General features: G+C 36.8%; 1 protein-coding gene across 3 annotated transcripts in view; it reads left to right on the top strand.

The window, feature by feature from the left end:
• Positions 1 to 15,030, top strand: part of CSMD1 (CUB and Sushi multiple domains 1) — a 2,101,842-nt gene that overhangs the window by 1,602,417 nt on the left and 484,395 nt on the right. For all 3 annotated transcript variants that reach the window (XM_032260320.1, XM_032260321.1, XM_032260322.1), the window contains 3 exons: positions 1,243 to 1,437; positions 7,853 to 7,991; positions 10,705 to 10,892. In XM_032260320.1, coding sequence (XP_032116211.1) covers positions 1,243 to 1,437; positions 7,853 to 7,991; positions 10,705 to 10,892 — 522 coding nt within the window. The remainder of the gene's footprint in view (positions 1 to 1,242; positions 1,438 to 7,852; positions 7,992 to 10,704; positions 10,893 to 15,030) is intronic.

The following is a 15,030-nucleotide window of genomic DNA, read 5'->3' as shown; positions in this document are numbered from 1 at the left end:
CCATCTATCCATCCTTCCATCATTCCATCCATCCTTGCATCCATCCATCCGTTATTCCATTATTCTTCCATACATTCATCCATCCATCCATCTATCCATGCATCCATCTATCTATCCATCCATTCATCCATCATTCCATCCATCTAATCTATCCATGCATCTGTCTATCCATCCATCTTCCCATCTATCCATCCATCCATCTATCCATTATTCCATCCATCCATCATTCTATCTATTAATTCATCATTCATTCATCCATCCTTCTATCTTTTTGTTCATCCATTTATCCATTATTTCATCCATCCATCCACCCACCCATCCATCCATTTGTCCACCCATATTCTTCCATTTATCCATCCATTCATCCATCCATCCATCCATCCTTCCATCCTTCTTTTCATTTTTCCATCCATTCATCCAGCCAGCCATTCCGTCATCCTCTCTTCCTTCTATTCTTCTTTCCATCTATACAACCATCCACCCACCTATGGATCTTTCATGCAACAGAGTAGTATAGTAAAAACAACTGAGTCATTTGATGTCAGGAGCCAAGAATTAAAGTACAGCACTTGTATGTAGTTAATGAAGTTTAATGACAGCTAACTTCCCTTGGTTTCAGTTCCTTATTTTAAAACCTATTTTATGTAAGAATATCTACTTAAATGGACTGTGGAGGGAATAAAGTGAGAGAATGTTAATATAAATAGTACATTATGATGTATTAACTGCCTACTTGCTTAGGTACTATACTTAGAATTTGACAGCAATTATTTCATTTAGTGTTACAGTAACTAGGGGATATAAACTTAATAGTCTCTCATTTTGTAAAGAAAGATAGCTAGGCTCAGAGCATCAGAGTCATCTGCCCAATGTCAGAGTGCTCTGACATAAAAGGAACAAAAATCAGGATTCAAACAAGAGAAATCCTGAACCCAAACACTTTCCACCACCCACCTTTTTATCAGTTCTCTCTTTTCCTAAGCTCACATGAAAAGTGCTTTTCAAACCCTAAGTTGCTGTATAAATGATAGTTGTATCTATTTATCTCTCTGCTCTTTCTCACTAGACACTGATATCCTATTTATTAATGTGTTATCTGTCTACGAGTGATATAACTGAAATGTATATAATTATATACATTATATGAATGCTTTATAGGCTTGTTCTGTTTTTTCTTTTTTAATGCATGTAATTAATACTTGTATATTTTTATTTCGTGTTTTTTTCTTCTTTTCCTTTCAGCATTTGGTCAGAACGAGTGCCATGATCCTGGCATTCCTATAAATGGGCGGCGTTTTGGTGACAGGTTTCTACTCGGAAGCTCGGTTTCTTTCCACTGTGACGATGGCTTTGTTAAGACCCAGGGATCCGAGTCCATCACCTGCATCCTGCAAGATGGGAACGTGGTCTGGAGCTCCACCGTGCCCCGCTGTGAAGGTGCAGTCCCTGCCACCACCCACTCTTCTCCTTTGAAATCACAATCTGTCTTCAGACACACACAGAAACCAGCCAACTGTGTTAGCTTGCTAGGGTTGCCCTAACAAAAAACCACATACAGTCGCCTAAACAACAGGAATGCACAGTCTCCCAGTTCTGGAGGTTGGAAGTCTGAGATCCAGATGTCATTGGCAGGGTGGGTTCCTTCTGGGGCTCTGAGGGAGGATCTGCCTCAGGATGGTCCTCCAGCTCCCTGAAGTTTTTGGCAGCCTCTGGCATTCCATGGCTGGAGAAACACCACCGTCATCTCGCCTCCAGACTCACAAGGAGCTCTCCCTGTGTGTGAGTCTGTCCCTGTGTCTAAATTCTCCTTGTTAAAAAGACACAATCATTGGATTGAGGTCCCTCTATTCCAGTAACACTTATCCTAAGTAAATTCATCTGCAAGGACCTTATATCTTCAAATACAGTCCCCATCTGAGGCACTGAGGATGAGGACCTCAATTTATGAATTTTGAAGGGACAGAATTCAACCTGTAACAGTGTTGCTTATGGTTAACTATTTTGTTGTTCTCATTACAGCTGACATAAATACCACCTAATTTTCTTCTTCATATTTCTTTTCTGGTTACTTATCTAATAAAATTAGAGAGGAAAAATATTTTGAGGAGAAAGATGTTGCCTTTAATAACGACTCATTTTAAAAATGTTTACTTAAGAGTATATGTCCACGTTCCATATCAGAATAGTCAGAACAAAATAAACTAAGAAAATCTAAAAAAAAAAAAAAAAAAAGCTTACCTCCAGTGTATATCAAAGAAGTACAAATTTAAAAAGAAAAGTAAAATATCATTTTTGTCTATCTTGTTACCGTAGATTTTAACAGGTGAATAAGATGTATTATTGAAAAGGTTATATAGAAACTAGAATTTCCTAATCATGCTATTGAGGATATAAAAATCATGATATTGTAGTGTGAATTCTTAGTAGGTCTCTTAAAATTGTTCTTGTCTTTTGACTCATAAATTACATTTTTGGGTCAATATCATAAAGAAGTAGTTAAGAAACTATACAAATATTTTTCAAGAATGTTTTCTTCAAGACTATGTATAGCAGTGAAGAGTTGGAAATGATTAAATTTCAAACAGCAGAGGATTTGTTAAATAAGTCATGAAGAATAACAGATATCAATACAAAGATCATAAGATCAAAGAGTCTCAAGTATCCTTAGCATGTGAAAGACTGAAGTATACAGGTACATGTGTCATTAATACATACATATCTCATGATATTAATTTTGTAAAACGCTAAAGAGAAGACTGCACACCAAAATGTTAATTATGGTTATGGGTGATTTTTTCCCATTTAGCTTATTTTTATTTTCTCATTTGTCTTTATTCAACATGTACTTATTTTTAATAAGTGAATAGAAAAGGAATATATATATTAAATATCACATACAGTTGAGAATTACTCCCCTGTCTAAAATACCTTGAAATGACATCCCCAGACCTATGATCTCTGTCAGAGTCTAAGCAGAGCTGGGATCTCGATGTGGTGCATTAAACACCTCCGTGTCAACCACAGCCTGGTTGGGGGTATGTTGCTTCATAACCTCATCCTGCCCTGGCCCCACCTCCAAAGTTACTGTTACTCAACGTAGGAACTTTTTTTTTTTTTTTTTTTTTTTTGAGAAAGTGTCAGTCTGTTGCCCAGGCCGGAGTGCAGTGGTACAGTCCCAGCTCAGTGTAACCTCCACCTCCTGGGTTCAAGTGATTCTTCTGCCTTGGCCTCCTGAGTAGCTGGGATTACAGGTGCCTGCCACCATGCCTGATTAATTTTTGTATTCTTAGTAGAGAGGAAGTTCCACCATGTTGGCCAGGCTGGTCTCGAACTCCTGGCCTCAGAAAAGAAGTAAAACTTCTAACCAGGTCCTATGTATTATATCATCTGGTGACACTAAATGTAAAGGAGGGTGTTCTGGTATTCACCCTTTTCATATATTGCTAAAATAATTCGGTGGACTAGAGGCATCACTCCTGGGTGAAATATTGATACATAGAAGGGCAAGAAAACACTATTAATTGTTTAAATTTCATTTGTATCTATTTCTACCACATATTTTAAATGTAGAGTTTTTATGTTTTATGCTGTACAAAATGTTAATAAATGGGTAGATTTTTATCTTTTTTAGATAAGTCAATATGTACATATGTGGTGCTCAAACCTATGATACTAATGACAGTGCACAGTTCATCATGGGTGCAAATTATGTTCTAGCCAGGCATATGGCTAGTGAGTAGGAAGCATGAATTTTCAGGAGGACGAAGTTTAAAGTGAACAGTACGGTCTCTTCTCTGTTCTGTCCTCGCCACAAGTCTAGCTGTCCCTTATGTCCTTTACCGTAATAGGCTGACTATAGATATGTTGCAAGCTGCGGAGTGAGTCTGGACACAGCACAAACAGGGTAAAGCTAAAGACAAAACCTAGCTCTAAGTTGTTAACAAAGAAAACCCTCAGCAGAAAGAAAAAATAGGAAAAGATGTTAGAAGTCTGCCTGCACTGGGAAGCCTAATCACTGAGCAGCTGAGCCTTAGAGAAGGTAGAGGGATGCTCTGATGGAACAGGTGGGTACCTGAATCAGTGCCTGCACTGAAAACAAATAGAAAGCCAACTTTCAGATGTAAATACATCTAGTAGGGGAAAAAATAAAATAGCAATGAAGTAGTGAGTAATACAACAAACTTGATGTATGAAATGTTTAAAGAACCTTACATCCCATACAGAATTCTCATATTTATTGTTTTTCTCAAAAAAAATGTTTTTAAAATAAATTATATAATTGACCACAAAGTGAACCTTAACAAATTAAAATAAGTAATAGGCCACATGCCCTGTAATATTCCAATTAAAGTAGAAATATATCATAAAAATAGAACCACAACCACAAACCAAATCTCTGTCAATCAAAAGTCCACTACAATTATACATTAAAGAGAAACTCAAACTTTAATGCCTATAACACCTCTCTGGAAACCTTGCAGATAGTACTTTCTATTAGAAACAAGGTGAGAGGTGAGACAGAAAAGTCTGTGTTTCAAGGAAAATGTGTATCTTTAATCCTCTAGTATAGAACAAAATGATTAAAAAAATTTTAATAATAAGATTAAAAAATAAGAAAAAGCAAAAATAAATTAAGATGGCATTAACATTCAAGTGTTAGAAACAATTTAAAGCAAGAATGAGTTCTTTGTTAATATCAATAAAATAGACAAACTGTTTATGATTCTTTTGAAAGAAACTGGGAAAGAAAAATGTTACAGATATTTAGTAACATAAAAAAGAAAATATCACTATCACAAAAATAATGTAACTTTATATAAACAGGGAAAAGCTCACAGTAGAGCAATTGCTTATTTAAGAACGTATGTTATTTATTTTTTCTGGCAGAATTTCCTGGATGCCAGGCACATGTTGAGTGTAAATTGTATGGCTTCCGGGCAAAAGGTTGCTCTTTGTTTCTTTGTTCTGCTTCTAACAGGCTCATATTCCTCAATGCAGCTCAGTGGCATCATTAAAAACTCAAACTCTTTTGGGGAAAAATGACTCTATATGAAAACATCAACTCTATAGCAGCAAATCTTAAAGTCTATAGGAAATGGGTGATTTTCTAACACAATATAAAATACCAAAAATGACTCAAATAAAAAGTGTGAAATGTAAGTAAAGTACCATAGAAAATAATTGAAAAAAAAATTAAGGATTGAACATTGAAAAAGACACATGTGCCCTAGAGGGACATGAGTGAGCTCTCTTTCAAGGACAGAGGACTTTAGTGTTGTGCACCAGCACAGATAATGGAAAAGACAGGCTGCCCCCTACATACCATTCTATCAAGCCAGCATTAATGTAACCCAAATCAGATTGCTCCATTAAAAATAAAGCCATAGGAAAAAAAAAATATGTAATTAAGAAGGTTTGGGTTTTTTTTCTCTTTTTTTTAGAAATCCAGTATTAGGAAATTCATTACTGTAATTTAAATCATCACAAAAAGAAACAAAGCAAAGAAGAAATTGCATTCTAAACACCTCATTGGTATATTTGCTTTTTTTGTTATCAGCTAAGTGAATGTGAACATCGTTGATGTTGTTCATCAAATACTTGTGGTCACCATCAAGTGGAATGCTTTTTCTCGGACCCCTTGTAGTTAAAGGAACCTCGTGATGGGTTCTGGTCAGTAAGGTGTAAGTGAAAGTGATGTACTCAACTTCTGGCTCAGCGTCTTTGATTGCCCTCACGTTACCTTTTCCCATCAGCCATAGCAACTGAAGAAGGGAACTATGTATCTCAGCCCTAGACATGCCACCTGTGTGAGAAATCTGCTTCCCATGGTAGCTGTTACAATTGTGGGGCTGTTTGTTGCCACAGTGTCATCTATTCCAAGCTGACTAATACTAACGAGATTATTACTTACTATTTACTTACTATCTACTTTCTGAGATGATTACTTACCATTTTAGTGTTAATTTTGCTCATCGGCAATATAATGATTAAAGTGTCTACTTCATCAGGATAAAGCAATTCTGGTTCTAATTTACATTGTAAATTATAAAGTGATGGGTAAGGGTACAATAAAATAATTAATGTGTGACAAGCTAGACGTATCCCAAGAAATAAAAAATACAAAATAAAACATTACTAAAGAAAAGGAAACTTTGGTTTTGTATTTATATGGAATATAAGACAGAAATAACTCCTTATGCAGATTTTAGAAATATCGCAATTATCATAATTTTTTGAATTCTGCAAATGCCGTATGTCTTTCTTACAGTATCTTTGGATGCTTCAACATGACAAAATCAAAGTCATATATTTAATATATTTAGTTTTGCTTTTGCTGTATTTTTAAAAGGATTTGCTTCATCACTTTAAACAACAAATGAATTAAATTATATCTAATATATAGGTATATGGATATGTGATTCATAGGCTCCAAATGTGAATTTAAGAACTTAACTAGAAAAATTAAAATATTAGTATAAATTGGTTGTTTTAAAAATTATTGCAGAAAATCAAGTGTTCTTCAGGAGCTCAAATTCATAGAAATTACCCTGCTTTCTTATTTTTAACTATAGAATAATGCGTAGTTGTAAAGATAACGATTGCAACTTACTTGGTAAAAAGAAAAAAAAAACTCTCAAAAAATGTGATCTATAAAGCTATCCATTATTAACATGTTTTTAATTTCCACTCCCCCGTTCACTTAATAAAATTTTTCTTTAATTAAATGTATAATACGTAGAAAATTTTGTGTCCTGCTTTGCAAGTTTAATATTCTATTGCAAAGATTTTCCCATATCAACAAAATTTCCAAATGTTACTTCAAGTATATTTGCCACATTCCAATATACATTCACTTTCCGGAATTTTTTTAACTTTTATTTTTTATTTTGTTTCCTGATGTAAATTAAGATACCATTGGTAAATCCATACATTTAATTTTTTTCTAGCATCAAAACATGGCTAAAATGATATAAACTTTATGCATTTTTATATTATACATATGGCCATTTAAAGAAGTATTTTTTCCAAAAGGATTTTTTTAAACTGGGAATTTTTTTCATGTACTTTATTTGATATCTATAAATTCACAAAGATGATTACTAATGGCAAATAATTTTAAGAAAGAATATATAAAATCTGAAAAAAAGTGAACAGAGACATATTCTTAATTATGGTATGAAATATTGATATGCTATTTAAAATTTCTTTAAATGATATAGGTATGCATAATCGCTTTCGTGAGCATCAGTTATATGCCCTTTCAGATGTTATTTTTCCTTTACGATTATAAATCACTGTCACATAACATTTCAAAGGGATCAATACAATCTAATTCTGTACTCATCAAATTTGATTGAAAGTTTTGTTTTCTAACACTCACAAATAATATGTTGCATGTGGCTATTTAATAAAGTGCACACAGTGGAAGTAAATACATACATGTATATACACCTAAGGTTATTTCCACTTTGAGATTGAGGTCATTTTACATTTGCTTATCTGTAGGTATTTGTTAAATTTCAAATGCATGTAAGTTATGGATAACTAGGCATGTACCCCATGAATTGATTGGCATTTAAATAAGATAATTCATTTAGCACGGAGAACTCACATATACATTGCCATTACTAGAGAAAAAGAACTTTGTTTAGAGTTATGATAAGCACATGGAGGTAGCATATATAGACCCTGTTTTCAATTAATGTGCAGTTTACTTGGCAATCAGGTTTGCTCTGATACTTGAAGACATTGAATCCGTGAACACAGAGGCAGATTCTTCCTTTTGTTGAGGTATTGCTATGGCATGTCTTTGTCTCATTTAATCTAATAGATGTTGTGCATCTTGTTTTAGCTCCGTGTGGTGGACATCTGACAGCGTCCAGTGGAGTCATTTTGCCTCCTGGATGGCCAGGATATTATAAAGATTCTTTAAATTGTGAATGGATAATTGAAGCAAAACCAGGGCACTCTATCAAGATAACTTTTGATAGGTAAGCAAAAGAAGTTAGCCTTCATTTGGACCTGATGACATGTGTCTCTTCCATGTTTTTAGTAAATTGATTGTAAACCTTAAAATGATGGCATTCTTTTTGGTTCCCACAAAGGAGTACACTTTACCAGAAACAGATACTTACTTGTAAGTTTTGTTCTTCTTAAGTGGTGTCCTCTAAGCCCTCATCTACAGCCCTGCAGGGTTTCGGGGAAGTGCCAGTCCTGGAGGACCATTCCTGAGATCCGGCCCTTGTATCTGACTCTGGGTTTTGGACCTGCACTGGAATCAATTCTGCTTGGTGTCTGAGTGCCTATGGCAGCCGCTCTGGGTCCCCAATCCCTTAGGTACCTTCTGTGGCAAAGCAAATCAGCTCTCCTGTTCTGGTGGTGGCTGTTGGTCACTGAAGGGCTGCCAGTGATGCTGAGTGGGCAGTGGGATGTGGACAGCAGATTAATCACCTACTAATCGCCTGTGAGTGATACTATCACTAGAATGTTGTTAGGCTTAGCTATTTAATAATGTATATCATGACCTGAAAAACAGGCATGCTGGGCTGTATAGCTGTATAGGTATTTGTTTATAACAAAATATGCATGCTGTTGAAATTCTTCATAACAAATATTTTCCTGTTTGTGTGAACACTGAAACCAAATTGATGATTAAAAACTAAAAAGCCTTTGGTTCATGAACCATTTTTTACTTGCCTCTGACAGAATAATAATAATTCCCAATAGGATAACCATTCAGAACAAAAGAAAAAAAATGTTGACAAATCCAGCTGTATTAGAGAGCGAATTACTGTGTGCAATCAGTCATTTGAAAAATTGTTAACTCTATAAGTATTCAGTTGATTTTGTTTGGTTTCCTATTAATTTCTCCCCTTTCAGGTATTGGCAGGTGGAGCTGAAGCACACGCTGACTCGCAGCAGTGTATCAGATTTAAGTCATTTAGCAAAAGTAGGGATCTTATATTCTTGTCTGGCCCAATTTATTAGCACTGTATTTTCTGTTGCCTGAAGGAAGATACTTGCTTGATTTTTCCCCATCTTGTTCATTCAGTATTATTCCAGTGTGATGTTTTGCTAAATTCCATTTGGATGTCCCTAATATTTCTAATATTTTTGGACATATGTGATCTTTACCCTAAACTTAGTATATACTGCTCTTAAAAGATGAATTGCATAAGGAAATGTTCATTTCCGCCGGGATCTACGTGTTGACACCTTCATGAAGGAAGGGATTGTGTGTGCAAATTCTGACCTCTATGCTGATGGTGTTGCCAGGTGTTACGTTGCCCAACAGCAAAGAACATGCAGATGTTTCCGTTTCCAAGGTCCTCCTGGAAATCTTCCAGTTGTTGAGATACGCACTTTGTCAGTCCTCACTATTACTAAAGAAACAGGATAGAAAAACTTCAGTGTGACTATATCAAAGGAGGCTGTTTCCACGCTTATCCAGACTTCTTGAATTTGAACTCAAACAGCCGAGAAGTCAGTTTTTAGAAAAAGCTTTAGAATAGTATCAGAAGACAAAATTGACAGCATCTGATCCCAAATGTGGAAGCCTGTGCCCTATTCTGGTCCAGCCATGTGCTATACAAATGGTTCGAATCCCTCTTTATGGGAGAATGGGTTTCAGGGTACCACCTTGACTGGTTGCAGAAATATGTAATCATGTACATTTGCACTAATTTGTGTGTATGTAATCTAATGTATGCAGGATACAGCCCTTTGGTTTCCACATCCTTTTCTCTTGCTACATGCCATGATACTAAGATTGCTTCCTGTCTCCCAAGTTTTCTCTCCCTTCATCAGCAACTTCCAGTGCAGAGCGTGGGGGCTAATGGCATAGGCTTCTGTTTGCTCCTTTGGCTCAATGTGACTGAGTGAGTCAGAGGCTTAAGATGCTTAAGCTGCTCCCTGAGGGCAAAGTCAGGCACTCAGAAACCAGGTTAGCTCTGGGAGGATGAGATGGGCCCATTAAGAAAATTATCTCAGTGCCTGGAGTTGTACCTACATTGCATCAAAGGGAACCTAAGTGGCTGCAACTGCGTATGTATAATCTCAGTCCAGATTCTCTGGACACTTAAGAGAATGTAAGCACTTTTTGGAAGCTGTTCTAAATTTTTGAAGATATTAAAGTCCTTTCATGTCTGAAATGGCAGTATACCCAGGGTTATTCTAATGCCTTGAAAGAGTTAATGCACTTTTAAAAGGCTCAAGATTTTTTTTTTTCATGAAAGGTACTTAAACTGTTGTCACACATTTTTAATGATCTTCTTCCTTTAAGAGACCATTTCACTGTAGTGCACCCATTTTAAGGTGTCTATAATTATGTTAAATAGGGAATGGTAACAAATAGTTTTAAAATGTATAGCTGAGTTTTTACTATTTGAGAATGATCTATCTATCTATATATGAAAACTAATCTGCTTCATAGTTTTTTTATTTTGTTTTAAGCTGGATAAAGACCTCCTTTTTAGCCTGTGATGTAAGACATAGTATTAGATAAGAGAAAGGGATTTATTCAGTGCTGTTTCATTGAGAAAAGAACGTATTATCCTTATATGTGTCCTAAAGTTTTTAGAAGCCTATGTAGTCTCAACTGTTTTCTTTATACTGACATGCCCGATTGAGGAATGAGGATGTCAGGAGCACTTTGTAAGCTGGCAGCTCTGCATGTCTTTTCTGATGGGATGCATATATTTGCAGATTTCAGACAGAAGTCAATTATGACACTCTGGAGGTCAGAGATGGGCCAGCCAGTTCGTCCCCACTGATCGGCGAATACCATGGCACCCAGGCTCCCCAGTTCCTCATCAGCACTGGGAACTTCATGTACCTGCTCTTCACTACCGATAACAGTCGCTCCAGCATTGGCTTTCTCATCCACTACGAGAGTGAGTTGCACCTTCCCTTGACAGCGCGGTGGGGCAGCATGAGCTGAAGAACTTAAGATCTGGGTTCTTATTTTCAGCCTGCAGATGACTGTGCTGGTTTACTGATCCTGCTTGACCCTGGCAAAACTGTACTGTGCAATTTTAAGAACTTTCTCCTACTCATAAGAGAGTGTGTTGGAGACATTCCCTTTTAACTCTCAAAAATACGTATCGATCATATAGGATAAAGTAAAATAGTAATGAAATGGGCCGAGCACAGTGGCTTATGCCTGTAATCCCAGCATTTTGGGAGGCCAAGGCGGGTGGATCATGAGATCAGGAGATCGAGGCCATCCTGGCCAACATGGCAAAACCTTGTCTCTACTAAAATACAAAAAATTAGCCAGGTGTGGTGGTGCGGGCCTGTAATCTCAGCTACGCAAGAGGCTGAGGCAAGAGAATTGCTCGAACCCGGGAAGCAGAGGTTGCAGTGAGCCCAGATTGCACCACTGCACTCCAGCCTAGGCGACAGAGGAAGAGTCCGTGCCCCCCAAAAAAATAAAAATAAGAAATGGGTTCATCTTATGCATAAAGTAATAATATACTTCTATTATTAGAAAACATCCTTTCTGACCAAATGTCTTATAGGTTATATTACTAAAATTATATTAACATAGGCAATGGAGAAAGGGATCCTTGCTAGAAACACAGGGTTAGGTCAATTTGTGGTACAGAATCTCAGAGTACAGATAGATGTACTTCACCAGGTGAAAGTCAGGTAATGACGAGAGAAAAAGGAATTCAAAGCTGCTAAACCTTACCAAACTCCAAACAATTGTTATAATCTTTCAGCAAGCATGAATAATACTTCAGAATAATTATTAAACATATTTTATAACAATTGCCAAAATATTATAATGGGATGTATTTTGAAAGACAGTTCAAACTTCCAAATGGGAAGTATTCCTTTCCTTTTTTGTTCCCTCAAGTCAAAGTTTTAGCTTCTGAAATGATGAGATTAAGTAATTGTATTATTTTATAATAAGATTTATGCAAATATACTTCTGAAATCTAACTGATGGGAATCCCCCCCTAGGAATACATTTTTAACATTAGCCAATTAAAACACAACAAAGCAAAGCAGCTGTTACTCTTTTCTGTTTGAAAATAATTCCCTCAAAGAGAAGCATGGAAAAAGGGAGAGCAAGTGGCAATTACCATTGGACCTAAAGGAATCAGGGCTTTATTTTGCCAAATTTTTATGGTGGTTCTTTTTCAGAACCTTATTTGAAAACAAGCACAATTAATTGTAAAGATTTTTTAAAAATTACATATACCCACACATATGATTTTACAAATGAATGCATAGAATAAGATCTATTCTGGGCTTCAAATCTCCTTTTATTCTTTTTCTTTCCTTCCATTCCCCACATCACCCCGTTACTCTTGTTAGCCTCTCCCTGAGCCTTCCTCCAGCACATTTAAAGTAATAACCTGTTAAGCGCATTTCTCTGTTTTACATACTCATATAATTATGCACAAACATGCATATGCATGTATATCTTAAGGTTATATGTACTTTTACATAAAAAATATTTTGATAGGAAAATTGCTTATTAATGACTTACTGATGAATTTCAAATATAAGTCAGTTATTACTCTTCACTTATATAAATATACATTTATTCCAAAGTAACATATTTTTAAACTCCAAGTAAAATTTAAGACCAGAAAATTTTACGTTTTGTTTCTTTAAAATGTCCATTCAAGTTGTCACTTTTTTTGGAGTAACAATATGTATATACATTGCAATGATCTGAGTGTGTAAAACTCTTGAGCACTGAGTTAGCCAAGCCTTGTATTTTGTCAACCTCACACCCTCCCCGCAACTTTTTCTACACCAGAATTTCTTGGCCCTTCGATATATAGTGCATGAAATTTCAGAGAATAATAATTTTCCAACATTGACAAATATTAGGACAGTTTTCCTTTCCTTTCATCTCTGTTTGTATAGCTGTGGATGACTTTGCTTTTTCTATTTCCCTTTGAGGAAATGTGTTCCAAAGCCATGTGAAGGGAGCAGAAACTAATTTCATTTGTTTATCTGACTCATTTTAATAAATGACTCCTTTTCATTTCTCTTTCTGGAAAATCAGAGAATGATAAAAATTCTATTCACAAATTTCTATTTAGCTTGTCATCCTCACTAATATAGTATTATAACATTTTATTATTATAAAATATAGAATACACATTATGTTATACCATAATATAACAACATATAAATAATGCTGACAACTATGTTTACAATCTTAAAAGAATGACTAGCCTATGTTTTAGTATTATTTTTATTTGTCCTGTGTTTAAAAGTCGAGTGCAAGCTTCATAAGGCATCCTTCCATTACCTGGAGCACCCCTCAGAGAGCAATGGTCTTTGCCATTTTTCTTTCTCTGCATCCCTAAAAAGAAGAAAACTGTCAACAAGATGGTACCTGTGTAGTAGAGTGATGATTGTGTGAGAGTTGTGGAGTTCTGATCTGCTGGAGAGTCTAGCATTCCTTCTCCTTCCCACCTTATTGGAAATCTCAGGAGGTAGCTCCATAGCCATGGAAGTGAGCAGAGGCCTCACCTAGTGAGTAAAGACAGGACATTGTCATGTGTGGAACTTCCCATCTGTGACTTAAAAGGCTCACTGACCTAGACACACATTCAGACTTGCGTATTGTGACCTTCTAGGGATCCTTCCAGAAGGCTCTCAAAGATTTGGCTTCCATTCTTCTGACTTCAGGGAGAACTACGACCTCAGAGGGATGTGATACTGAACCTTGACTTGTGATCACTTCTTATTTATGTATCAGTCGCTATGTATTTGAAGAGACGTAAGGAAATGTACAGAAGTGAATGAGATGAGGGACATGCTTTGTGTTTTAAGAATATGAGTCAGGAGAGGCCTGGGATATTATGAGTGCTTATCACCGGGGCTGCACCTAACAGTTACCTGAGGGGCTTTAAAATAAAACTGATGCCTGAGCTCCAGCTCAGATGGTGCAGTTGCTATTTCTGTGGGTGGTGTAGAGATCCGAGTGCTTTCAGAGGCTGGTGACCCACTCAGAAGGTGTCCTCGTTTACCCAGTGCTGAAGGGGCAGGTATCCTCAAACATTGCAGTGTTAATACATCCTGGGGAGCTTAGTAAATTGTAGAACCCCCAAGCCCAGATTCCAAATACTGTGGCTCAGGGAGTTTGGGATGAAAATCACAATCTTGAGCTTTTAATCAAGTCCTCGAGGTGATTCTGAATGAGGTGAAGGCAGACACAGATCCTAGTCTCCAGGGAGAGAGAACCCGCAGGCAGGCAGGAGGGAAGGGGCCAAGCCCAGAAGAGGTCATGGAGGAATAAAGGAACCAGTGAACCCAGCGAGAAAAGCAGAGACAGAGAAAAAGAGGCAAACCTGGAAGAGACAAACAGTCTTAACCCTGACATCAACATAACCCTGTCTAGCACCCGTCTACAAAGCAGGCTCTGAAGCCATGATGTAGCCACTAGAAAATGATTACACTCAGTCATCCAACCACAGTCTTAAGAAACGCCTGTAATCCCAGCACTTTGGGAGGCTGAGGCGGGCACATCACAAGGTCAAGAGATTGAGACCATCCTGGCCAACATGGTGAAACCCTGTCTCTACTAAAAATACAAAAATTAACTGGGCACAGTGGCAAGTGCCCATAGTCCCAGCTACTCAGGAGGCCAAGGCAGGAGAATTGCTTGAACCTGGGAAGTGGAGGTTGCAGTGAGCTGAGATCGCGCCACTGCACTCCAGCCTGGGTGACCGAGCAATACTGTCTAAAAAAAAAAAAAAAAAAAAAGTTTCCTGTGACCCAAGAATGAGTTATATCAAACTCTTTATGCCTCTTAAAAATATTGTTTATTTCTTTTGTGCTTCGTCTTAGATGTTGCACATTGTAAGCATTCCTTGCTTTGGGAAATTATGAATGACTTCTCTTCATGCCCAAAGAGGCCCATGGCAATGCACTGTACAGACAAAATGTGTTGCAGAAATTACAGCCACATGGACTGAGGCTGACTTCTTTTTGCAGCCGTGCCACAAGGCGGTGTGAGTTACTGTAAGCAGCATTCACTCCGGAAGGCCTTTCTGAATT

Source organism: Sapajus apella, unplaced genomic scaffold (genome assembly GCF_009761245.1).
Source record: "Sapajus apella isolate SASKATOON/1434 unplaced genomic scaffold, GSC_monkey_1.0 scaffold116, whole genome shotgun sequence".
Lineage (NCBI taxonomy): Eukaryota > Metazoa > Chordata > Mammalia > Primates > Cebidae > Sapajus > Sapajus apella.
Note: the sequence above shows the minus strand (reverse complement) of the source record. Positions and strands in the feature narration are given on the sequence as shown.